This window comes from Lupinus angustifolius, chromosome LG09 (assembly GCF_001865875.1).
Source record: "Lupinus angustifolius cultivar Tanjil chromosome LG09, LupAngTanjil_v1.0, whole genome shotgun sequence".
Taxonomy (NCBI): Eukaryota; Viridiplantae; Streptophyta; class Magnoliopsida; order Fabales; family Fabaceae; genus Lupinus; species Lupinus angustifolius.
In genome coordinates this window covers 9,354,737-9,381,339 of record NC_032017.1, presented here as the reverse complement: position 1 = coordinate 9,381,339, position 26,603 = coordinate 9,354,737, and the positions used below count along the sequence as shown (strand labels likewise).

At 32.5% G+C, this 26,603-nt stretch overlaps 3 protein-coding genes across 7 annotated transcripts in view; 1 reads left to right on the top strand and 2 right to left on the bottom strand.

Moving 5' to 3' along the window:
* On the top strand, nucleotides 434-10,907 carry LOC109357175 (protein ROOT HAIR DEFECTIVE 3). 3 transcript variants are annotated; one of them, XM_019600952.1, is made up of 23 exons: nucleotides 434-539; nucleotides 1,996-2,145; nucleotides 2,351-2,417; nucleotides 2,508-2,610; nucleotides 4,354-4,424; nucleotides 4,594-4,657; nucleotides 4,748-4,813; nucleotides 4,926-4,973; nucleotides 5,062-5,124; nucleotides 5,237-5,293; nucleotides 5,537-5,695; nucleotides 5,778-5,846; nucleotides 5,937-6,028; nucleotides 6,656-6,734; nucleotides 6,999-7,164; nucleotides 7,451-7,575; nucleotides 7,967-8,229; nucleotides 8,314-8,410; nucleotides 8,489-8,650; nucleotides 8,893-8,997; nucleotides 9,415-9,509; nucleotides 9,696-9,796; nucleotides 10,196-10,338. In XM_019600952.1, the coding sequence occupies exons 1-23, from the start codon at nucleotides 536-538 to the stop codon at nucleotides 10,219-10,221; spliced, it is 2,232 nt and encodes a 743-aa protein (XP_019456497.1). In that variant the 5' UTR covers nucleotides 434-535; the 3' UTR covers nucleotides 10,222-10,338. The 3 variants fall into 3 exon arrangements, with proteins under 3 accessions (XP_019456497.1, XP_019456498.1, XP_019456495.1); XM_019600950.1 differs by having other exon boundaries at nucleotides 435-539; nucleotides 9,696-9,792; nucleotides 10,196-10,907; XM_019600953.1 differs by lacking the exon at nucleotides 9,696-9,796.
* On the bottom strand, nucleotides 12,806-19,527 carry LOC109356739 (receptor-like serine/threonine-protein kinase ALE2). 3 transcript variants are annotated; one of them, XM_019600237.1, is made up of 9 exons: nucleotides 19,184-19,527; nucleotides 17,174-17,425; nucleotides 16,973-17,066; nucleotides 16,769-16,800; nucleotides 16,284-16,655; nucleotides 15,881-16,162; nucleotides 15,389-15,781; nucleotides 14,664-14,907; nucleotides 12,806-13,794 (listed from the first exon to the last, which is right to left on the bottom strand). In XM_019600237.1, the coding sequence occupies exons 1-9, from the start codon at nucleotides 19,257-19,259 to the stop codon at nucleotides 13,152-13,154; spliced, it is 2,388 nt and encodes a 795-aa protein (XP_019455782.1). In that variant the 5' UTR covers nucleotides 19,260-19,527; the 3' UTR covers nucleotides 12,806-13,151. The 3 variants fall into 3 exon arrangements, with proteins under 3 accessions (XP_019455782.1, XP_019455780.1, XP_019455781.1); XM_019600235.1 differs by having other exon boundaries at nucleotides 16,769-16,876; nucleotides 16,977-17,066; XM_019600236.1 differs by having other exon boundaries at nucleotides 16,769-16,876; nucleotides 16,977-17,066; nucleotides 17,174-17,422.
* Nucleotides 17,714-26,603, bottom strand: part of LOC109356740 (putative FBD-associated F-box protein At5g22720) — a 26,516-nt gene continuing 17,626 nt past the window's right edge. Inside the window, exon 4 of the mRNA XM_019600240.1 lies at nucleotides 17,714-18,207. The gene's annotated coding sequence lies outside the window, so the exon portion shown is untranslated. The remainder of the gene's footprint in view (nucleotides 18,208-26,603) is intronic.

The following is a 26,603-nucleotide window of genomic DNA, read 5'->3' as shown; positions in this document are numbered from 1 at the left end:
TCATAATTACTCTTTAAACTTTAACTATTAATGAAATTGGTATGAAGTTTAAATTATTAACAATAAAATTAGATTTAACACACATGATGTAAGGTTAGATAAACATGTATTCCAAATGAAGCTTCTAGGCATTCGATTGTAGCATTATGATGACCTCAAAGGAGTGCTTAAATTTTTCCCAATCAAGCTTTCAAATATGATCATTTTTTGATAGATGAGCATGAGCATGTTCTACATTGATATCTAAAATTATATGTATGTAAACATTAATTTTACTATTAATTAGAATGAAAAAATAGTTAATAAATTTAGTTACAAATCACATAAAGTTTAAAAATGTTTTAAAAACTTTTACACAAAAAAAATAATATTGAAAGATTATGTCATACTATTCGGCCAAGAATAGAAATAGAAACAAAAAGCACAGCCGAAAGTGTTGCAATGCACTACCACTGTTGCTAATGCGATCCCATTCTTTCATTTTCCCTCTTCCGATCCAAATTTCCTGAATTCCAATTTCAATCCCACGATCCTAATGGGTAACGCTTCTCTATTCCAATTTTAATTCCCTATTCATTGATCTCCTTCACGCATTCTCTATCATTTACTCATCAAAAGCTTATTCACTTGTTGTTTTTTTTTGTTTGTTTTTTGGTTTCAAATTTCTCCATTCCTATCAAGTTTTAATCTTTTATGTTACATAGTTTATGGGTATTAACGGAAATTTCCAATTACACTTGCTACCGTTCATTTTCGTCTTCCTTTTTTCTATCTCTTATTTCTGTTATTGTTATTATTAATAAAATTCTCATTTTTTTAAAGTTATTATCTGTTCTGGATTTATGGGAATTTGTCTGATGTGATTAATTCTTACATTTTGATCCATAATGTATGTTTTATGAAATAGCTATACTATTAGATGATAAAACATTACGATGTCATTCAATTCATATAGCCGACCCACTTAGTCGGGTAAAAGCTTGATTGTTGTTGTTTTTCTGCTTTACCATTGGTTGCATCCCTGGTCTCTAATGGAAAAATAAGCATTGAGAAACCTTTGCCCCTTTAAATGGTTCCAATGCCAGCTTAACTCATATTACTTAAAGCAATATTGTGAAATCCAAGCTAGACGTCAAACCGGGACCATATTAATAATTTTTATCTATAAATATATAGTTATATATAAATGTAAAACTTTATATAATTAATAATTATGTACAATTATATTGAAGTAATACCCCTTTATCTTTTTTTGGACCGTAGTAAAACAAAATATTAGAGTAGTGTTCCATATTTCTTATTTTTAAGTGAACCACCCAGTTTACTTTCTGGGTTAATCCGGTTTAACCGGGTTTAACACCTTCGGACTGGATTTTCCCCGGTTCAAAGCGGTCTAACACTCATTCGGTTAAGACTGCAAACCAATGCTATTTTCAAGTCCGGTCAGCGGTCGGACTGTTCGGTCTGGTCCGATTCTCACAACACTGAGTTAAAGTCCAAAGTGATTTCTGGATAGTGAGGTGCTGGACCGAATAAAATTTTTGTTGGATCATGGACAAGGTTTAGATTGTAGCTTTTTCTGTTTGATGATTACAACTTGGAAAAATAAACTTAATAAGAAAATGGCAATTAGAAGTTTGTGTAATGTAATAGTGCTATGGTATGGACTGTGGAGATTAGCATCTCTTCTCAGGTGTTTCAATGCTAGTTGAAGTGTTGGGCTTGAATTGATGAATGGAATGTAGAACCAGAAAACAAGTATGGAGTTTTCTATTTGTAATGAGAAATGAGAATGAAGCACATTTTTTATACTTCGGATCAATGATCAACTAAGATTTGATTTTTCCTATTGATATGACAGCCCAATGCTGGAACCAAGTTTAAATTTATGCTTTTCTTGTTGATCTCAATTTGTGTTTATACCTGAACATTGTTGGAAGTCTTCTGCTTTTATTGTTTTTTCCCGTAACTAACTTTGTCTGTCTTCTTGTCCAGAGAGTAGTGATAGCAGTTATTCGACTCACCTTATTGATGGGGACGGTATATTCAATGTTGCCGGCGTTGAAACTTTTATGAAAGGAGTAAAGTTGGCTGAATGTGGGCTTTCTTATGCTGTAGTTTCTATTATGGGTCCACAAAGTAGTGGTATGATTTCTTGCTTCTACAATCTTATTGTTGCTTTTTACCTTCATAGGCTATTTGGATTTTGTATTTGCTTTTAGTTTTACCACTCCTTGCACTTAAGGATTCATATGTAATCAAGATATTTTGTATTTCTTACTTCATATTCTGTTTAATAATAATCTGTTCTCTTGTATTTGTTTATCTAAGTCTTTCTTTTCCATGGCAGGCAAGAGCACGCTATTAAATAATTTATTTGGTACTAACTTCAGAGAGATGGATGCTTTTAAGGGAAGGTATGTTCTTGCATCTTGCAATTCTCACAAATCACATAAACCTTGATCCACTAGAAGGGTGGTGACTTGATGATATATGCTTGTTTTCAGGTCTCAAACAACCAAAGGAATCTGGATGGCTAGATGTGCTGGGATAGAGCCTTGTACAATAGTGATGGATTTGGAGGGTACAGATGGAAGAGAACGCGGAGAGGTGTTTTTCTCTCTTCATTTTTATCTCTTTGTTGAAATTAAAGGGTTGAGCCATTTAGGTATAGAAGGAGAAAATGTAATGCTCAAAATAGTAAGTTGTATAAATACTATTGTTGAATGATAAAATAAAAAAAGAGATAACACTAACCCCTAATTATTTTAATACTAGATTCTTAATTAAATAAGGAAAAAAATTATAAAAGATAAGGTAAAACAACCTCAATCCTAAGAGATGTTATAAGATATTCTTAACTAATCTAAGATATAATCATGATAACATGAGGTTTATCTTGATCCAAATATTCTCTAGATATTTTCTATAAGATGATAGCCATATATTTTAACACACTCCCTCAAGCTAAAGCTTAGTAAGCTTTAAGTTTGTTACAAACAATACCTTTAAAAAGGAAAAATAACCAAAAAAAAATTATATGGGCTCCACAAATATTGTTGGGAAGGTGTTATAAACGTTTCCAAAATCTGTAATGAAGATGGTGGAACGATAGCTATAATGAAGGTAGTCTAATATTGCTGGAACAAATGCTCTAAACTATTAATAACAACTGCAATCTTCAAATATTATAAGGCAACAAAGCTTAACCATTCATGGTAGAAGCTAATATCATGCTTAATTTACCATCAGAATGATCATCGATTGAAAAACAAGAAATCATTATAATATAATTCATTAGTGGGAGAAAAGACACTACCAAAATGATCGTCAGTCGGAAAAGAAACGAAAAAATATATATAAAAAGGAAGAAAGAGAAGTGTTCTATTTGAGCATGTTGATGTTTGTTTATTTGGATGGTTGTTGTGTGGAACTTGGAATTGTGAGGTTGAGAGGAAAGAATGAATATGATTTCTAGCAGTAGGAGATATAAAGAGGGTGTGCCTTGCCGCAATGGTAAGGTTGACCATTCACGAGTTCAAATTTTGTAAACAACCTCTCCGTCGTTGCTTGCTGGGGTAAGACTACATATATGTGCTCTCCTCAAGTGCCACAACAGAGGGAGGTGACTAATTGGATTTCCGAATTTTCGACACCTCGGCGATGGAATAGTGACGGAATCGGTCGTGGAGGATAATACCGCTCTGATACCAACTTGAAAAGGATGAATGATTTATCTGAATTGCTTGAGCGATTTGTGCACTCAACATTTTCTATTTATATTACAATACTACATAAATAAATCCCTTAACTTTGTGGAAATAAAGTCAGAGAGATAATTACAAGATATGATTTCATAATCATGTATGTAAACTCAATCAAATACACAATCTTCTAATTATCTCAACATCCTTAACTTTGATAATAACTGTGATCATGATTTAGGTTCTATTGCCAATATCCAAAAATGATAACTTACATTTTAAATATTTGGAATGTATATATGCTAGTGTGTCTGTAGCCCCTATGGAACAAAAGATGTTTATCATGAGAAAATGTGGACTTCCTAAATTCATATTTTCTTTTCTTTTTCATTGGCAAATATTAAATGACAGGCTCAGTTCTCTCCCCTGAACTCAATGTGTGTTCTTAGATTTTGACAAAAAAAAAGATCCATAATATTTCTAGTCATGTGTTTACACAATGATGGTTAGGGATAATTAATAATTACGACTTTTGATTATTTTAAATCACCAAATTCTATGTCATTTGCAAAAATTAGTACAAAGGATGACAAATGAATAGCTTTCCCTTTGGTTGTCCCCTCATATATTGAAACTGTCTTTCTCTCAGGATGATACTGCATTCGAAAAGCAGAGTGCTCTATTTGCTCTTGCTGTCTCAGATATAGTGCTAATAAATATGTGAGTCTCCCCTCCCCCTCTCTTCTTCCTCATTGTTAATACCGGCTAATTCTGAGAGTTTAAAGGCTGCCTAGTTGCTTGTACTTATTTTTTAATGGTTCTCCGGTTGTTTATTCTTTCTCGCTGGCTACTGCAACTAATTTTTTCTTCCTCTGCAATGTTTGTAAAGGTGGTGCCATGACATTGGCCGTGAGCAAGCTGCAAATAAGCCGCTTTTGAAAACTGTCTTTCAGGTATCTTTTGTCAGCCTATTGATACAAGCAGTTATCTTAAATCATGAAAACTTGTCGTGTATTTAATTGCCTCCTCTTTTTTGCTTTCAGGTTATGATGAGATTGTTTAGTCCACGCAAAACAACATTGTTGTTTGTCATACGTGATAAAACAAGGGTGTGTAAGCAAAATGCTATTTATTGGCTTTTCCAAATATTTTCCTTGTATTCATTTTCAATGTCTTTGTATTTTCATTTGTTACTGATGTCATTAACCTTTCCTTCTATAGACACCACTTGAAAATTTAGAACCTGTTTTGCGAGAAGATATTCAGAAGGTAATAATACAGTACTTTCATCTTCATATGATATTGAAATGTTATATAATTTTGCTAACTTTTGTTGGTTAACTTTTTCTCTCTGCAGATATGGGACTCTGTTCCTAAACCACAGGCTCACATGGAAACCCCACTTAGTGAATTTTTCAATGCAAGTTCATCAGTCCTTAGGCAAAACTAATCTTACTGATATTCTCTTGTGTGTAGCAGAATTTTATTGGCAGTTTGTAGTAATTATTTTGCACTTGGCAACAACTGAACAGGTTGAAGTTGTCGCTCTTTCCAGTTATGAAGAAAAGGAAGAACAATTTAAAGAGCAGGTATCAATTGTGCACCAGTTTCCTTTTGGTTTACTTGCTATGGAAATTGTGTTAAATGACAAGTTATCTGGTCGCATTTTTGTGTGCATCGACTTATCCGCACCTGTGACTGTTTGCCTTGGCCATATATACATTATGATACTATTTTGGTTTCATAATGGAAAACAAATACTCTGTTTAATGAAATCTCTCATTCTCTAATTTGCATATGTTTTCTGCTCTTCTGATTTATTTTAAATGTAGGTCGCCAGTTTGAGGCAACGATTCCATCATTCCATCGCTCCTGGTGGGCTTGCTGGGGACCGGCGTGGAGTAGTTCCTGCTTCTGGCTTTTCATTTAGTTCTCAGCAGATATGGAGAGTCATCAAGGAGAACAAAGACCTTGACCTTCCTGCACATAAGGTAAATATATGCTGCAATGTTGCTGCTTTTGTTTACATGTATATTGATTTTATTAACCAGTTAAGGTCCAACCTACTTGTAGGTCATGGTTGCCACTGTACGATGCGAAGAAATTGCCAATGAGAAATATGCCGCTTTTGCTGCAAACGAGGTATTAACATTCCTTTATGTATAATCCTCCAACATATTTTGACATTCTTATTTACTAAGGTGATGAAAATTGCTTTCAACTACCACTCAGGAGTGGTGTCAATTGGAAGAAACTGTGCAATCTGGCCCTATCCTGGGATTTGGGAAAAAGCTCAATTCACTTCTTGATGTGTATTTGTCAGAGTAAGTATAGTTCAATTTATGTGACATATATATTGTTAGTGGCTTGTTTTTTATATACCACATAACCTTATTCTATGTTATAAGCTTTCCTCTAACTCTGTTAGGTTTTGAAAAAAATTCACTATATTTTATCTCAGATCTTCTCACTCAAGTAGCATGATTTCCCCCGTTTTATTTTAAATATGTTTTTATGTCAACGTTTTACTTAAGTAGGTGCCATGAATACATGGACGTCTTTTATTGTTCAAGGTGGTGGGAAGAAGGATATGGATATTCATTTTATTGATGGAATTCATAGGAATGGCATGTTTCCATTTTTTAGTTCTTGATTTTATTCCAGTCTTTAGTTCTGTCGGGGTTTCATGTTACCGGCTAATGCTTTTTGGTTTCTCTTCCAATCCTTAAATTATTGAAAATGGTGTCATCGTTTTTTAACCTCGCCATTTTGCATGTTGAAAGCCTTTTTCATTGTTGTGATGCTATGTGTAATCTTCCACTAAACTGTAGCATTAGATTGAATCTTAAAAAGTTTGCTGTGTTAATGTTGCATGTTGTTGAAACATCATGTAAGGGTGAGTTGATGTAGACTGAAGGTTTATTGAGATATTCTATTTCCTTTTAATCTAGGTATGATGCTGAAGCGATTTATTTTGATGAAGGTGTTAGATCTGCAAAACAAAAGCAACTTCAAGAAAAATTGTTGCAAGTAATTTTTCTTAGTCTGGCTCTTCTGCTATTGTAATTGTTCAACCTCCTTCTTTTTGATAGACATGAATGCATTCACTATTATTGAAAGAGAGAGAAGCAAAAGAAAGTGCTTATTATTGAAAAAAAGTGAATATTTTAGATACTGGATCATTCACCCCTCGCTTAAAAAAGAGAAAAAGAGAAAGAGCGAAAAAAGCTTTTGAAGATTTTGTGTCAATTCATGCTGTTTATATTTGTACTTAATGCTTTTTCAATTGATTAGCTTGTTCAACCTGCATTCCAATCTGCACTGGGACATATAAGGTCTGGAACCTTGGATAAATTCAAGGAGACATTTGACAAGGCTTTAGAAAGAGGGGAAGGATTTTCTGAAGCTGCTAATAATTGCATCGAGTCTTGTATGGCTCAATTTGATAAAGCTTGTGCAGGTAATAAAAAGTAATTGTTCTTTTAATTAGAGAATAAATAGAAGTTAATGTCTCAAACATGTAATGAACACTTAGAAAGGAAAAAGGCGTGTTTAAGGCATGTGGATAAACATTCAATGGATTGTTTACGACGGTTAATTTTGTGTTTAGAGCAGAATTGCTAGGATTTGGTTCCATCCCAAAAGTCTACTGCCCCACAAGCTAGACTTGATATTATTTTATTGCAAGTATGAATCTTACTTGCTCAACGGAATTACAACATCAAACTGATTTATTATCCTTTCAGATGTTGTTATTGAACAAGCAAGCTGGGATACATCTAAAGTAAGGGAGAAACTGCAGCGTGATATTGATGCACATGTTGAATCTGTACGTGCAGCTAAAATTTCGGAACTTACTTCATCATATGAGGTATTGCATCATTGATCATTCACATCTTATGAATCTTTAAGTGATTGTCTTCAAGCACAATTACGATGTTCAGATTCCAGATCAGAAATGTTTGTGCCTAAAGATCAGTGTTGAAATTCTTATTATGGTAATATGATATTAGAACTATGTAAGAGTATCCTACGAGAAATACAGTCATCCAGGGGAAAAGGGATAGATCGGTATAATGTATGTGGTCAATATTTTGCCTATTAAATAACAGTGAGTCAGAAGTATTACATCCTTCTCATGCCTAGTGACTGCAATGATTTAGGTAGTTTCGTGAGATTTTGCTTAATTATGCAGGTTGGTTTGTTTCTATAATTGAAAGACTAGCTTCCTGGGAAGTTTTCTGATAGTAGTATCGTTGCAGGAAAAACTGAAAGAATCCTTGTCTGGACCTGTTGAAGCTCTTCTGGATGGAGCTAATAGTGATACTTGGCCATCAATAAGGAACCTTCTTAGGCGTGAGACTGAATCAGCTGTTTTGGGGTTCTCTAGTGCACTGTCTGGGTTCGATATGAACGAAGACACAAGACAAAAAATGATTTTGAGTTTAGAAGATTATGCACAGGGTGTGGTAGAAGGAAAGGCTAAGGAAGAAGCTGGAAGAGTTCTAATCCGTATGAAAGACAGGTGTAAACCTTTTGCAATATCCAAGTTGACTTTTTACTTCTTCAACTTTTACTTTAAAGGCACTTACCTTGTATTTCAAACCAGGTTTACAATGTTGTTTAGCCACGATTCTGATTCAATGCCTCGTGTTTGGACGGGGAAGGAAGATATTCGTGCCATCACCAAGACTGCTCGCTCAGCTGTATGAAATGATCGTATATTATTTTCTGTGTTTTTATTGCATTTTGATACCATTTTAACCAAACATAACTCTTTGCAGTCTTTGAAGCTGCTATCTGTTATGGCTGTGATTCGTTTGGCCGATGATGATACTGATAATATTGAGAAAACATTAGCAGTTGCATTGGTGGATTCATCAAACAGTGCTGTTAATAAGAGCATGACAATGGTTGACCCTCTAGCTTCTAGCACCTGGGAACAGGTGCATTTTATTGTTCTTGCTCAATTGTATTTGATGAAGTATTGAATTGTTTGCCCATTTTGGTAGGTGAGTGACCAGGTTGGCATCGATTAATGGTTATTCTCTAAAAGTGTTGACATGTTAATTGATTAATATATATTTTAAACCCTACATGCTATTTTTTTGGTTCCTGTGTTCTTATGGTTTGAGATTATTTTATATCTTGGGCACTGACCTGTTCTGTAACCAAATTTTCTACGCAGGTTCCGTCCTCTAATACATTGATCACACCTGTCCAGTGCAAATCTTTGTGGAGACAATTCAAGACCGAGACAGAGTACAGTGTCTCACAGGCCATTTCTGCACAGGCATGCTGTTACACATTTTCTTTATAGATTTAAAGTTTTATCTATGTTTATGTAAAAAGAAAAATCTACTTTGAAAAAGTTAATAGCAATCCAAATCCTATGGCTTTCTTTTGAATATTATCAATTTAAACTTGTAGCTGAAGCCATCTGGTTTAATTGTATAAAAGAAATGAGGCAAGGCTATATATTTTTACTTTGAATGTTGCCTATATTTATTGAGTTGTTGGCATGCATGATCCAAATTATTTTCCTCTTTTTGTCCTTGTTTAAGTTTCATGTCTAATCTATGCATAATGATTTTCTATACTTAGTTTGATAAAAATCACTGATGGATGAATTTTTAGGTGTTTGACTTTTGTTTTGGTCGGAAAATGTTTTTAGTTTTACTTATCGATGTAATGCTTTTTTCGTTTTCAGGAGGCCAACAAGCGTAATAACAACTGGTTACCTCCTCCATGGGCAATACTTGCTTTGGTTATTCTGGGATTTAATGAGTTTATGACACTTCTAAGGTGCATTTCAACTGTGTACTCATCTGATGTCTATTTTCTTTCTTTCTATTTCTCTTTCAAGAATAAGGCCCTTTCACTTGCTCATAAATCTGCAAACTATTGAATGTGCATTTTAAGGACATAAACTCTTTGCTTGTGTCCTACTATTTATCTGGTCTGACCCATGTTTGGTATTCTCATTGGCAGAAATCCCTTGTATTTGGGTCTCATCTTTGTTGGTTATCTTCTTCTTAAAGCCCTGTGGATGCAGCTTGACGTTTCGGGTGAATTCCGCAATGGAGCTGTGAGTATAATTTGTTGTTCACTCCCCAAAGTATATAATTATTATTGTGTCTCTCTTTCCTGTTTATTGAGTTTGGATGCCATATGTAACCATAATGGTAAGTTCAGCAAATGAGTTTCTAGGCATACTCAGTAGGCTTCAATTATTGAAAAGCATAAATAGTCGTTTAGCTGAATTATCGAGCTTGACGCAATGGTAAGATTGTTGCTTAGTGACCATGAGGTCGCAAGTTCAAATCCTAAAACAACCTCTTTGCTTGCGGGGGTAAGGCTGCGTACACCTACCCTCCCCAGACCCTACTAACTTGGAGCGTCGTGTACCGGGCCGCCCGTTTTTTGTTAAGTGTTTCATTCTATATTTTGATGTAACTATACATTCCTTATATCTTCCGTTTTGCTTTCAGCTTCCTGGAATCATATCCTTGACTAGCAAATTTATTCCAACTATCATGAACCTTATGAAAAAACTTGCAGAGGAGGGACAGAATCCTGCAAATAACAATCCCCAGAGAAACCAATCAAAAAACAATCATAATGCTCTTACAGGCAATGCTGTGTCATCAACTGCTTCATCTAATGTAACTTCATTGGACAATGAAAAGGAATATTCTAACCCATCAAAATATGAGTAAGTGAAGAGATTCATCTTGTTGAAGAGCAATTTCTTCTTTTGGAATATGGTGGTTTCTGCTACCTGAATGCTGGGTTTTGTTGCTGAGCATTCAAGATATTCAAAGGCATTGGTTTTTGTGCAAGTGCCATATATAGGGGGTAATGTTTTATTTCCTTGCTAGTCCTCCTTAAAATAGTTGTCTTCTCTAAATTAGGTGCTTCAATTAGTTGAAGTTAGCCTCTTCTCTTTCACCGTCTTCGATGATTATGCTGTTTTTGCAATCAATTTTGTTTGTGTTTATCGGTGTTCCGAGTGTCGGACCCACCTAATAGAACTAAGACTTGGTTGTTGTTATCATTGTTTTCTCTTTGAAAATTTATTAATTTGACTCAGTGTATTATATCAGATTTTTAAGATTTACTACATGCTTTTTTGGATGTTTGGTACTTGTAATGGGAACTGCTGGTTCACTTAACATGAAAGGTGCTTATTTTTATTTCTTAGCTTGGTATTTCTTAACAAGGTGCTGAAAATGTACCACACAAAAGGGTGCTGATTCAATTAAGATTTTCTTTTCTGGATTACTTTTATTTTCTTGAACAATGGTAAAAAAATGACTTAAGAGTTTGAGTTTCTTGTGGACCATTATCATTTACTTAAAATAGTGATTTTATATCAAGACATTGATCTAGTGTTGTAAGACCCCACTGGATTCCTAGAACAATTAAAAGGTCGAGAGTCAATTCTTGTGAGCTATACTTGTTGGGAGGGACAATTACGTACTCTGTAAGAAATTAGTTCTTTATTAAAAGGTGAAGAGATATATTTGATAGTGTAAAAAAATAGTGATCTTATTATTACATGTTCATTAGAGCCCTTTTGTTCTAACAAAGAGACAGATTAAGTCATTAAACATTTGGATTATTTATCTTAAATAAAATCTGTCTGTTGAATCAGGGGCTTGTTAAAATGTAGAGATTCATTATGTTATTTCATTTATGGACAGTTGCAAATGATTGATGAAAATGAGAAATTGTATTCAAGAGAATGTTTGATTATCTAAACATGGTAATTTGGGTCAATTGAGCATTTATCTTTTGAAACAGCCTATCATAATGAACAAAATGCAAAAGCTGTAAAGTGAAAGAGAAAGGGATAGAGAATTTGACATAAGTATTTTTATCGTGTTTCACTCATAAAACCTCAAACGAGAGTTATATGCTACGATTTTTATCCATTATTAAAGACGAGATACTAGTATGTTTGACATGCTTCTTTAAGCAAGCATGACTTAAGTTGTCTTTTGATAACATTGATTGCTTAAATGAGTTGTCGAATATTATCACCTGACCACTTCTCGGCTCGATATTACTACCAAGCTACTCTATAACCAACCTAGCCAATGAGGGCCCTTTGAGTACTCTCAGCTAGCTATTTTTGGTCCCAGGGTATCCTTTGGATCTTGGTTTCTCCAAGCCATAGCCTTGGAAGATATTATTTTCCTATAGCCACTTTTAGGGTTGGCTTTATGCTTCTACATAGAAAGGTATTGTGTTAGAGCATTATTATGAAACAAAGTAACTTCAAAAATATTAGTGTTAAGAGAGCATAAAGGCTTATTTATCTAAAACATATATTAGTGTTGTTAAATATGTAAAACATATATGAGATATTAAATTCCATTAATTTAAAGTGAAAACTAATAATAAAATTATATTTTTTCTACCTATGTTGATCATAATAAAAAATGGGAAGGATAGTGAAAAGGAATACAATTTATAGCTTGAAAAGTTTAATATTTATGCATTGATCCTAGGAGTAACACTAGTTTGGAGAGCAGTGACATATCCCAAAGGGATTATGCTATATCCTAGGATGACCAAATGATCAAGTTCGATTCTTAGGAGCGACACTTGTTGGGAGAGCAGTCACATATCCAAAAGGGATTATGCATCCCAAAAAGGATGAGGGCCCGTACAAAAAAAAAACTAACTCCTTTCCACCATGCTGCAAACTCATGGAAGAACAACTATGAAGCCTGGTTTTGTTCCTACAATTGGTGAAAATAAAATGAGTGAATCTCAATGATTTTCTTTAGGACTTGCTCCTGGAAAAAGTATAAATCAAGTTCTAAATGGTTTGTTAGAGAGTGATTTGAGATGTAGCCACTGTGATGTGCAATTCATTGAATGAGGGCTTCAATATAATGCTCTATGTAGCTAACTTTCATACTAAAGACATGTCTTAGATGCTCAAAAACCAGGGGTTGAGTAATGTATTATTTCATGAATATGGTGTCTCTTGAGATATTATGTCATGGAGTAGGACTATTTGGTTGAAGCATATGGAGTCTTATTAACAAGATTGGTTCATGTTATAAGAGATAAATACATAAAACAAATTGTAGTAGAATCTACCATTATTAATATAAGGTTCATTAATTTTTGTTTTGATACATGCTAGTAAAAACTAAGCATTGTCTGCTATATTTAAGATAATCTAACGCCGACTTTTCATATGATCAACAAATAAGTCCAAAATAACAATATCAGTTATTTCACAAAGTGTACCACAACCATGTGTCACGGATTCTGATTGTTCACTTGATATAAATATTGAACAATTAATGACGAGAGATGACGTTTCTTCACCAATTAGACACCATATTACAGGATTGTAGGACATAGACAACAAATTGTCCTATAAACAGAAATCATCTCATATCAAAAACTGTATTTAGGCTGTAATCAAAGTTTAGTTGAAAATCCATAGTCACTGGTGCTACCTCTAGACAAACTTCTCAACTTCTGCCAGAACTGTCTTTTCTTCCCAATTACCAGAGATCCTGAGGCAGAATGCTTCCTAAAGGACTCAAATTCCTGGCCTGAAGTACTAAGCAACTCGGACGCCGATAACGATACATTTTCTTCACCTGATTGATATCCAGATGATGGTTTATGGTACTCTAATAAATCCTCTCTATGTATCCCTTCTGCATCACTTATAAGACCCTCTTCTTGAAAACTAACTGATCTTATATAGCTTGGTTCATCAAACTCACTGCATACAAGCTTCAAGGCTTGAACAACTTCGCCCATGAACGGACGTTGAGAGACTTCGGGTTGCACACACATGGAAGCAATTGCTGCAACTTTAACCAAAGTATCATCAGATATGCTGTCTTTTACATATGGGTCTATGATCATATCTAAACCTTCTTTGCTTGCGAGAAGTGGACGAGCCCAAGTAACGAGATTTTCTTGACCGGGTGGTTGTGACAAATCCACTGGCTTTCTTCCGGTTAGAAGCTCTAGGAGTACAACTCCATAGCTGTAGACATCACTTTTTACAAGAAGATGGCCAGTCATTGCATATTCAGGAGCTAAGTAGCTGCAAAATGAGATGCCATTGAGATGAATTCAATTTTCATCTTGAACAATGGATGCATAGAAATGGGAAAGTAAACACCAAAGATACTAGAATGAAATGAGTATATTGTAGGAAAGAACCATACTTGCATGGTTCACTCATTTACTCTACGTACTGCATAGTTCGTACGAATTCAACGTACCACGTACCAAGCTCATCATAAAATAAGTCTTATATAATAATAATGTAAAGAAGTGATAAACTGCATCTAACCGTGTACGGTGCACTGGTATCTTGTACTTGTACCATGTAACCATGGTATGAACTTTTTGAGAAAATTCATTAGTTTCTGAAAAGTTTGTAATTGAATTTGTAAAGTTACAAAAACTTCTATTGAGTACTTCATACACATTTCAACCATTGTGTTTTAATGATTTCATTGGATAATTATTCTAGTGCTACATTTTCAGGTCCTTAAACTTTATGGAAAATTTCAAATAAGTCCATATATTTTTTGGGAACCTGAACTGAGATGTGTATAATGGACTTAACTGTAATTTTTTTTATATGTTCAGGTACCCATTTACAAACTTAAATTTTGGGACCAATATACATTTCCCTCTTTCCTAGATGAAGAAAAGAAAAAACATAGGGAAAATAATAAAGAAGGACTTAGAGATCAATGTTTTGTCGATGAACATGATATACAATAGAGTATTATGGTGTAGTTCGATCTATGTAGCCGACCGACCTAGTGAGATAAAGGTCTAATTGTTGTTATATGCATTTCCCAAAAAATTTACGAGACTTACAAAATGAAACATGTAGCCATGTTTAACTATCACCTTTATCACATTATCAACAAGAAAGGATGAAAAAGGATTTATTACCCAAATGTTCCCATAACATGTGTGGATATATGTTTGTTTCCCTCATCCAATGCTGTTCTAGCCAATCCAAAATCTGAGACTTTTGGTGTAAAATCATGTTCTAACAAGATGTTGCTGGACTTGAAGTCTCTATGTATGACACATGGATTTGAATCTTCATGTAAATAAGCCAATCCTCTAGCTCCACCAATTGCAATCTTCATCCTAGCATCCCAATCAAGTGGATCAGTTTCCTTATCAGCACCTGGAAAAATAGACAGCACTTGAAAGTCGATCAAACACTACTTGAAAATGGCTATTCCGCTCAAAAATGAAATGCTCCAAATGTTCTTGGATACTCTTACTCACGTTGAACCATTTGTATCTAATATGCATTAGGATCTCAATTCATGGATCTCTCAGTTGGAGAAATCAAAATAAAAGGATCGAACTGTTTCTTTTTTACTCTTCAAAATTTGTTTAATGTTGGTTGATCGTGTATTTCATTGTAGAAATAACTATAATTTTTTAGCATAGTTACATGGTTCCCTTATTTAGCATATATGTCGAGTATACCACGTACGGGGTACCATATAAATGAATGTTTGTAAGAATAATTTAATAGTGATGAACCACATAAAACCAGGTACTGCGCACTGAAATGGTACCATGAACCATGTAATTATGCTTTTGAGTTTTGAATCCAAAAAGTATTGATGAAATTGTTTAACAGTTCTTCTACTTACCATGTAAGTGTGACTCAACACTTCCATTAGGAACAAGCTCATAGACTAGGCAATGAGTCTTTTTCTCAGTGCATATACCAAACAATTTAACTAAATTTCTATGGTGCAGGCGGCTAAGCATCTCAACTTCTGCTAAGAATTCGCGGCCGCCGCGCTGATCATCTCTTTTGAGAATCTTCACTGCTACATTCCTCCCATCATTTAGAATACCTTTGTAAACAAGTCCAAATCCACCTTCTCCTAATATTCTTGAAGAGTCAAAGTTATTTGTTGCTTTCTCTATATCATTCAGAGTAAATGTTTTTGCAGACCCTGTATATGTCATTGTTCCAGAATTGAAGGACAGTGATGCAGACCTTGGCATGATGCCATGATTCAGAGACATAGCAGACCCTGCTAAGTGGAAACTTAGTTACATATTTACGGCGAACTGGAACGAGCGAACAATCGAATAGTAAAGAAAAAATAGACAGAGTTGGTAATTGGACTAACCTGATATTTTGGAAGAGGATGAGATTAAAACTTCTGGAGCTTGTTCCGATTTAAGAACACGGGAACCGCATTTCAATAGACAAAGCCAGACAAGTCCAATGAATAGAACAAAAGCAGTGATAGATGATAGTACAATTACAAAAACAATTCTTCCATTACTCCCTTCTTTTTTCTTCCTTGAGACATCTACTCCCAAGGGTTTCATCATAGCACCGTTGTTGTTTCGGCCCGGATTTGGCCCGTCATCCATACTAGAAACACTTGATGGAGTTGGTGGAAGACCTGCATGTGTTATCCAAAAGGTTAAATCTTGATGGAGAAAATTTTACTAGTGAATCCAAGTATACTGCATAAATTAACTTATAGCATAAAAATCTTGACAAAATCATTATCAATGTATTACCTGGATATTGAACATAGAGTACTTCATAAGCACCAAAGAGGGAATCATCTATGAGAATCTCCCTGTGCCAGAACTTCTTAGATATTAAAAATGCTGTGGTATGATCAAATTTTACTCCTTTAGGTACCATGTTAATAAGAACATTGGTTTTCTCTAGTTGCTGTTTAGCTACATCGGCTCCAACGATGCGAACTTGGCTATGGTTTAACAAAACACTGGCTGCAACTTCCTCAGCAAGCTTTGAAACCAAAGGAAAAAACTTGTATATTGCAATGTTAATACAGAGTTTAACTTGAAGGGGCCACACACAACCACACGGAGATCCGGGAGGTGTATATGTCAAGGGCTCTGAGCAAGTCATTGATAAGCAATCTACAACATCATATAACATTTTCGAGATTATTGAAAAAGAAAGAACAACTTCAAAAATGTACCTTAAATGACCCTATAAGCTAATATAGTTGCAAGGTTTTAGTTTAGATTACCCTTATTAGGAGGTGGAGGTGGAATAACCAAAGCATATGCTGGTGGTGGAGCCTTTATCTTCTTTAGTGATGAACTTAGAGGTGAAATTTTCGGTGAAGGAGAAGGCACTAATGAAAAAATGATATAATCAACAACTAAAGTAGGCTAAATATATGATTACAATTAAAAGCTTAGACAAAAATCAGCATTTTGTCCTAATCAACTTGCCTGATAAAACTGCTGGTGATGGTGCAGGTGCATGGAAATCCCGGCTCTTTGGCGAAAAGAAAGGTGATTGTGATTGGAAGACTGAAGGACCTACATTTTCATGACAAGTTTACAGAAGAAATGAAATTAACTTGGATATTTTAATGACAACAAGGGTAATATACTTGTGTAAGAATTTTATTTAAGCTCTTTCAAACCTTGATTGGTGTACGTAGGAGGCTGCATTGGTGCTGGAGTTGAGTGTTTGAACATTCTACTGATATAGTGATGCTTATGATGTGATATTGGAGAGTCCACAGAACTATGTGTCCATTCTTTTGAAGAAGTTTTTGGAATTGACTTGGAAGGTGGAAAAGCAATACTTGTAGGAACTTCAGAAGATGGTTTTGATGGTGAAAGTGCAATACTAAAATGGCTTCTGCCTTTGGAATGGTGCAGATTAGGGGCTACTGGTGAAAAAGTAAATGTTAGTTTAGGATCATTAAGGGAATGGAATTTCCTATGTTGGAGGTTAGTGATTCAAACTGTGGATCACATCACATGATGCGACCGCAACCGCATTGTGGTGAACACCACAACCACATTGTGGTGTGACGCTGAATCACCATGATATGGCCGCATTGGACTATATCAGACCGCATTTGGGCCGCATCAGGCTGCATTTGGGCCACATTGGACCGCATTTAGGTTGCATTGGACTGCATCAGGCCACATCGAATTCAAAAATATTTTTTTAATAAAAAAATAATTCACACCACAACGACCGCAATCCACATTGCAACGACTATAATAACCACAATCGTAGTAACCGCAACCATGACTTCAACCACAATCTAAAACACTATTGGAGGTTATCAACTATAAAATAAGTTAATACAAAATACCCCAGCTGCATCCATTTGTATATAGATTAAGGGATTGTTTTGTGGAGGTGCTTCAAATGATTATCCATTTAATCTATATCATTGATTGTATAGTCCTTATTCATGTCCTGAGGGTATAACTAGTTACATGGAAAGCTAAATTACTCAGATTAAGTGCTCAATTAATTTATCTGATACTTTTTCTGTTATCATGAAGTTTGAACAACAGCTATGGCCAGTTGGGATTTCATTTGGACCTTGATACAGAAGTAACTAGGCATTTTTAATATTTAACCTCATCAACAACAACTACCAAGCCTTTAGTTAACTAGGTGGGTCGGCTACATAGATCAATCGATGGCAGAATGCTCTATCATAAATTATTGTTCATCAATAAAGCATTGATTTGTAAGTCTTTCTTAATCATTTTCTTATGATTTTTTTTGGTCTCTCTCTTTCTCTAGGAATTGGAGTAGCCTCCTTTTGATATACTCTCTTTATGGGGCTTATAGCAGTCTCCTCCACACATGTCCAAACCATCTAAGGTGCGATTCTACTATCTTTTCTACAACTTTCTACCAAATGCATTCATTTCTAATCTTACCTTGTCTAGTGTGTCCAATAATCTAATACATCATTTTCATCTCTGCTATATAAAGTCTATTCTCTTCTTGACATATTATCACCCAAAATTCAGTCTCATATAACATTACAGGTCTTATAGTTGATATATTCATTTTGTTCTCTACCCAGTAATCTAACGCATCATTTTGTTGTTGCCTTATTTGTTCTCTACATGTCTCAATATATTCATGCTTCTTACTAGTCTCTAATATATACCAGATATATCAAATTTGAATTTACCAATAACATGGCTAGACCCAAAATTTGGTGAAGTAAATTGTTCACAAGACCTTAGGAATAGAAATGTATATTTGAACTCCATAGTGAGGAAGTGAACTTGTACAAAATCATGATACAACATTATGAGCAATAATTATAGACATCAAAATAGGTATAGTACTATGTGTACACTGTAACAACTTCTAAACTATATATATAACCACTATAGCACACTCATAGTAAGTTTAGAATGAGTTTCCAATGTCTTCATTTTCTCAATCAAACATGAATTCTTAACAACATTGCACAATCAGTACATCATCCACCATTCATTTAGATTACTTATTTTGAAGAGCCGATAATAATTAAATATGAATGGTGGATGATGCGGTCAGCGAATACATTTTTTTTTTTCTTATATCAATAGTTTAACAGCTGCATAATTGAATCATACATTTCCTTTGTTAAAACAATCACATAAAACCTGAATTATGGTCATACCTGCATTTTCATGAAGCTGTTGAGTACTGTCAACTAAATGTAGCAAAATTAACAGAAAAATAAGCTTCAAACCCATATCCACCAAAAGAAATAGTAGATCAAATATGAAAAAGTCTCAACTTAATGTTAAGAGAATTTTGTTGAAACAACAACATATGCTGAAAAAAATTTCCTTCCTTTTTTTAGAACTAGAGATCTTCTAGGAGTTGAAAGACATGTGATTTAGAATTGTATAAGGATAGGTTTCATTGTTCTTTGACAAAGAATCTAAGAACACAAAAAGCAACACCCTAGTTCACTTTAAAGTGTAAAGTAGCTAAGCACAATAACTCTCAAGTATGAGAGTTAGTGGGGTTGGAGTAACAACAATCTAATGTTTCAAACCATGTCTCAAATCGAGTTCCATATTAATTAAAATATGTTATGTCAATAAAAATTAAGTTGTTTATTACTTTTTCTATTTTTTACTTTATTATTAGTGCGAGACATGATTTAGGACATGAGTCGGGATAATGGACGAGTGTTCCTATTGGAGACATGTGTTAATGTACTTGATTGATTGAGAGTTATTATGCTTATAAATAAAGGGCATAAAGTAATGTATTTTTGTTGAAATAATAGATGAAAGCTTGACTTTGTTTTGTGTATACGTAACAAATAATTCACCCAAAACATGATCCGGTATTGGGATTAGATATCATAGACTAAGGCACATGATGATGTGAATCACAAATACTTAATACCACAAGCTTATGGTACAACCCAAAATAACTGAAAGAGTATAATATCTATGCATTGTGAATCTAAAGATTATATATAATTATTGTATTATTTGTTATTTATTTATATTACTTCTTTTAAAGAGACAATTATGATTGAATATGAATATTAAATGATGCAACAGCATATAAAACTCATATCCTATTAGCGCATACATTTTTTTTCTACGTATATATTGTAAACTTTTAAAATTTAAGATATAATAAGATTTAGATATCAATTTTTTTTGCTAAAAAATGTAATATATATATATATATATTGTATGTAAATATTTATATACATTGTTTATTTATATTACTTTTATTGTGAAATTTGAAAGTAAAAGATAACTAGAACCACGTAAAAACTTTTATCTATGTAATAAGATTCAATGTAATATCTTTTTCTCATTTTTCTGGTCATAACAAGATAGTATAGTTTATATCTATACCATACCCTATTCTTGTTTGTATGCAAGATTATTAATCAAAATATTTTTGGTACAATTGAAAAAAGTCTCCATTTTATACAATGAGAATAATGTATTTACAAGGATATAAGTTATCTCCTCTAGCCAATAAAATCATTATATGTATCATAATAAATTATTTTTTACAAAAATATATCTAAAACTAAATAAGATAATACATATATTATACTTTTAGTAGTTGAAAGAGATAAGTTATATTCTGATAAATGTGATCAAATATTTTATTCTCTACTACAAAGTCTACAAATCAAAAGTATATTTACCAAATTATTGTTTGATGGCACATATATTGAATATAGGGGAGAGAAATATATTTTAAAAATTGTCAAAAGTATTGGAATAAATAAAAGAAAAACAAGAGATATTTCTTAAGTATATATATATATATATATAACTATACATATAGGTATTGTATACATATCGATATTGGATATGAATATAACATAAATACATTTTTTAAAATATTGTGTTCACCAAATTTATATGTTTCTCTCAATTATCACTATAAATTATTTAATGAAATTCATCCTATTGGTTACCACATTAAATTTGTCATATCAATACTGTACCAAGTAGCCATTACTATGTAGTTGTTGAAATTATCTCTAAATTAAACTTTCAATAAAAGTTATACTAAACGAAACAAGATCAAGTGCACACAAGGGAATAATAGTCTTTATAATTAAAATAGAAAATATCCATTTTTTATGCTGATGAACCATCAATATGTTGTTGGATATTACTCACATGATAGTGACAAAAGATTATCACAAAACAAATAATGGCATCAAACCAAAGATGGATATAGCTAGACCAGTCAAGTAAGGTTTGTATTTTATCCTACTGTAAAATTATTTTTTTGAATTTAGGCTCGGTCTTAAACCTGAAGCTAACCTCATCCTAAATATCTATTATGACAACTTTCGAACCTGAACTCAATTCTAGAACCGATTAAATATAATGTATATATCTTTTAGATAAAATCTTTTAAATATTTTACTTGTTATTATGGATATGTAATTTGACATATATATATTGTTAATCATGTATATATGGTAATTTTTTTTTAAGAATCAGTGGTATTTTCAACAAAAGAGATGTCATTATTTTATATATATTGAATAGAAATATATACAAACATGATAAGATAAATAAGTGACCATGAGAGGAGTCATGTCTGTCTCCTACCTGACTCTAAATATTGTTTGTGTCTAACTTTTGAACCCAAATTTGACCTAGACCCAATAAAACCCAATCTATTTGAGTCCGATTATGATCGGGCCAAACTGAGTAAACGGGTAGGATCATCCCTAAATATAACTTTATGACAAATCAAATCATAATTTACTTATTTTTGTATGGAGTTAGAGTTTGATATCTATACACTAAGTCTCACTATTTGTGTGTATTATTTTTATTTTACATTCAATGAAAATTAAGATATGAACAACGAATAATATTTAATATTCTAAAAATATCTGCATAGGTTCTTTTACTAATAAGGACAGCTAAAGATTTTTCTTTGATATTTTTATGTTCGACATGATTATGTTATTTTCCTTAGATATTGCTATTAATGTCAATTAACATGTCACACTGCCAAAATTGGACATTTTAATTGTTCCATAAGCATCAAATTGATAAGAATTTTGTCTAGGTCAGACTCTCACTACTCACTACATAGTCATTATAACATTATTCATCATCAATAATGTGTCAACTAAACACCAAAAAGAATCTATAATTTCTCTTAGTTTACTTAACATGCAAATGACACAAGTAATTACCTAATATTATTAAAAAAAATGTAAGGGTTTTCTTATCACAAGCTTTCAGAGCTAAAGATAAGACGACAAAATTATTATTTTTTATTTAAATAGAAAGTATTCATTATGTTATAAATAGTTAAACACAAAATGCAATAATACTTCTTTTTAATAAATGACAATAAGTTTCCATTTAATTATCATTATCCTAGATTCCTAGTCCTAACAATATTGTTAAAACTTTTATTTTAAATTGGAGTTATGATTGTATTATGATTTTGGTTGTTACAATTGTGGGCAATGCATCTTATATTACCATAGTTATGGTGTGAATATCTTATAATTAAAAAATATTTTTGAATTTGATATAACCTAATATACTCAAATATAGTATGATATAATCTAATGCACTACTTTATATTCCAATAGGACGGCATTATTCATACTCAATATTACAAGTTAATTATTAGTTGATATGATTATGGAGATCAACACAATCTCAATTGAGTATAATGTGGATATAAAAATTACTAACAATATTGAGGTCTCAAATTTTAATATTGAGAATTAAAATTAGTAGAAAATCATTTTTAGTATAGAAGTATAACATTTTTGCAAGCCTTAATATATAAGAACGTACCAATAAAAAAATTAAAAAAACACAATGTAATCGATTTGATGAAGTGTCCCACCATAGACACTACAAGATTTGGTAGCTTGGTTTTTTAAGATATAGTGTCGGTCATACACAATCTCTTTCACTAGTGTCGGTCATTTTGCTATCCAATTCAAAAATGACAAAGTCTAAGTTAGCATTTGAATCATAATAAATCACTTAATTCACTCAATGTTTCTACCAACTCAAAATAGATAAAAAAATACTACTGAAACTGTACAAGTTTTATACATTGTCAATACATCATTTATTACTTATATTGAGTCATCGTTAATTTTTAGAATAATACAAATGAATTATAGATAATATACTAATTGTATATAAATATTTACATTTTACATAAATATTATACTCTTCAACCTAACCTTCAAAAATCTATATTTTTTTCTTCCGACAATTTATACTAAGGTGGCATTTGTTAAAAAAATAAATTTAAAGCACATTTTTCTGAAATATGATGTCTAAAAATGTGATATTTTTGTCAGACCGATTTCCACGTTTGACTTTTCAAATCTAATTTTTATTTCCTATCAAAAGTATTCTCTCATCTCTTAATGAACTAATTTATTTTAGAGTATTTGACGACCCCTCACAACAAGTATTATTCTTAAGAATTAAATCTTGACTTTTTGATCATTTTAAGAATCTAACGAAATCTTATATTACTAGACGAACACCTTAACAATTGTATTTCCGTTTGTCTTCACCAAAATTATGCTACCAATTTGTTGGTAATAGTAATTTTGGATTCTACGGTTCCAAACTTCCAATTCAATTAACTTGGTGGTGGGAGTAGAAAAATTATTAACTAGGAACTTACCCTATTTGGATCAAACATGTAAAAAGTTATGTTGGTTATGTTAGAAATGGAGATAGAATGATGTATTTATGGAATAAGGATTCTCTTCTATATTGAAAAAAAAAACAGATGATATTAAATATAAAAACAATTTATATGTTATGACATTTTTATGTATTTGTTTATAATAAAATGACATGTGTATCTTTAAAAATAAAAGAAAAACAATAACTTATTTATCTTGAAGAGGATCCGTAATAGTATTTATGGTGTGTACTTAGAAACTTATAGATGCACTGCTATGAGTATTATGTATCCAAAACTAATGGTAACGAACACTTTCTACAACACGTTCACCCTTTCAAGCAGGATTACATAAGTTTTTTCGGTAATTTGAATGGTTGGAATCTGGTCTCGTTAGAATAGTAGGATGTTGTGATCTTCAACAATAAGGAAGTACATTTGGAGAAGCTCTTGGATGATATTAAATCCCACTCCTAGATTTGAATTAGAGGAAGACACAAGTCTCAAATATATCTTGGTTCGAATGAAATTCTAATATGATCCTTAGTTCAGAGTGCTATTGTTAATGTATCTTCTCTATTTTTAGGGTTTTAGTTTTGTTCTCTTTCATTTTATTTTTATGGGGTGGGCTTTATAAGAGTGGTCCTTCATAATATCTCTCTTATTTAGTTGTTTTGTATATTGGTCTTTAAGTTGTACTTCTTTCTTGTTCATTAACAAAATTTACTTATAAAAAAACCATAATTAAATTTCAATAGAAAGTATTTCAGAAATTTAAATTATCAATATCTTTTTTGTCGTATGTCACTTACCTAATTACATCTTATATCTCACAATTTGTGTTACTTGATGTGTTATTAATATGTGTCACTTCATGTGCTATTAATTCAAATACATTTTTCAACTAATGACAACTCATGGCACATGAAGTGACACATATTAATAGCACATCAATTGTTCACCCCCACATACCGATTAAGAAGCTGAACAAGATGGTAGAGAGTTCAATAGATATCCATCCAACTAAATATATGAGACACTTCAAAAAAAAATTGATGTACACCAAATTCTTTGAAGTCATCTTTATGAAAAGTTAGTAAGTGAGGTTGTTTGATAACTTTAGACATTGATTCTTAAACATAATTGAGTTGTTTGTCGATTTAAGATTTCAGTTGTTGAACCATCGACTCTTTATGTTTTTAACATCGTTGGATTCAACTTTTAGTTCATAATTGAGGTTAAAAGTCAATTTTAACTAGCAATCAAAACATTCTATACACCAATTACATCCACATTAGAGCTTAGATGTAGGTAAGTGTTTAAGTCATATGAACTCATCTACAAATATAATTCCAAGAGTGTCATTTTTCTAGGAAAAAAGAGAATTAATATTAGTACCTTATAGTAAAATACATTTTCTATATACATGCATATGTTTTTCATACCAAGTCAATGTATACTATTTATGTTACTATTATAAGATTTCCTTTACGACGAACTCGATCGATGCATGACATATCGTAATTGAATTTGGTATACTATATGTAAGGTATCATGAATTTCACCATCTGTTGGATTGTCCAAGGTTGTCAAGAGATCACCACAAACAATTTCATGATCCATTTCTTGTATTTAACATTGTATGGCTTCTTCTTTAAAAATAAAATAAAAACATACAATATCATGAAATGTCTATTTTTATGTATGAAACGATGGTGGTGGTCCATGAATGAAGATCACATGTTCTAAACGGTGTATCACTCCATGTCCAATATCAATCAGAATGATACACCGTCTGGGACAGGTGATCCCCATCCGGTTGTCCAGTACTAAGGATGAGAAACAAGAGCTAATGCTCCCAACAAAAGTTCAATACTCTAGATTAATATTATGAGTGTAATATATATTAGTATAAAAAATTATATAAAATGAGTACATTATTCATTATTTATTTATACTATTTTTTGAATAGTCAATTATAGTTAAAATGAATGATAGATGATAAATTGATAATATATAAAACTTCAATAAATATATTATTTTCTCTAATATTATTGTTTGAAATTGATATTCAAGTTTTGAGCACTTGCTTCCTTATTGCAAATTTTCATTAAAAAAGTTTATAACTTTATTGGTGTTTCTATATTTGCTACCATATTGGGTTTGGAGTGTTAGTCTTGTTTCCAACAAGTACTAAACTTTTTTAATGAAAATTTGGGTTGATCCGGTCTGTGTTAGTCTCGTTTCCAACAAGTACTAAACTTAGACATAGTTATAACACATGAATTTTCGATGTATGTTGTATTAATTATTTATTTCAATAAGAATTAGTTTAGAAATTAATCGGTAATGATTTAGGCTAAATCATAGTTGAGTGTTAGTCTTTTTTTGTGGATTCCTATTTTGTGGTAAATTTTTGTGACATAAAGTTTTTGAGCTGCTGTCGGGCCCAAATTCGGCCCAATAACGTGTTTTTAAGTTATGTAGCTCAAAATCAAATTATGAGTGCGCCGTTGGCTTCGAAATATTACTTCGAGTCAAGATAGACCTCAAGTTTGTCCATGACGCATTTCTAAATATTTTTCACTCTGAATTCAGTGTTTCAAAGTTCTGATCGTAAGCCGAAATCGAAAGATTTCTAATATCCACCCGAGTATTAGCCGACAATACTCGGGCATTGTTTAATCACGAATGTTTCACCAAAGAGGTCACTTCACTTTCATGAGTGAAACTTGCTTGGCAAGCAAACAAAAATACTCATCTATTACACAAAACTCATTAAACACTTCATCTACCCATTACACAATGTACTATTTTGAAAACCTTTGGTTTTCCCTTCCCTAAATCAGATTCATTATCTTTAAAAGAGTCCCCTCTAACTTAGAGAAACCCTTGCCATTTCACTC

What these genes read in the sequence shown, in the direction of transcription:
- LOC109357175 (XM_019600950.1), top strand. An exon ending in ATTTGATAAAGCTTGTGCAG is followed by an intron (nt 7,165 to 7,450) that starts GTAATAAAAAGT and finishes TTATCCTTTCAG; the next exon opens with ATGTTGTTATTGAACAAGCA. An exon ending in CACAGGCCATTTCTGCACAG is followed by an intron (nt 8,998 to 9,414) that starts GCATGCTGTTAC and finishes TTTCGTTTTCAG; the next exon opens with GAGGCCAACAAGCGTAATAA.
- LOC109356739 (XM_019600235.1), bottom strand. Translation starts at nt 19,259, where the DNA reads ATGGGTTTGAAGCTTATTTTTCTGTTAATTTTGCTACATTTAGTTGAC. An exon ending in ACCTCCACCTCCTAATAAGG is followed by an intron (nt 16,656 to 16,768) that starts GTAATCTAAACT and finishes ATGATGTTGTAG; the next exon opens with ATTGCTTATCAATGACTTGC. An exon ending in ATCCTCTTCCAAAATATCAG is followed by an intron (nt 15,782 to 15,880) that starts GTTAGTCCAATT and finishes TCCACTTAGCAG; the next exon opens with GGTCTGCTATGTCTCTGAAT.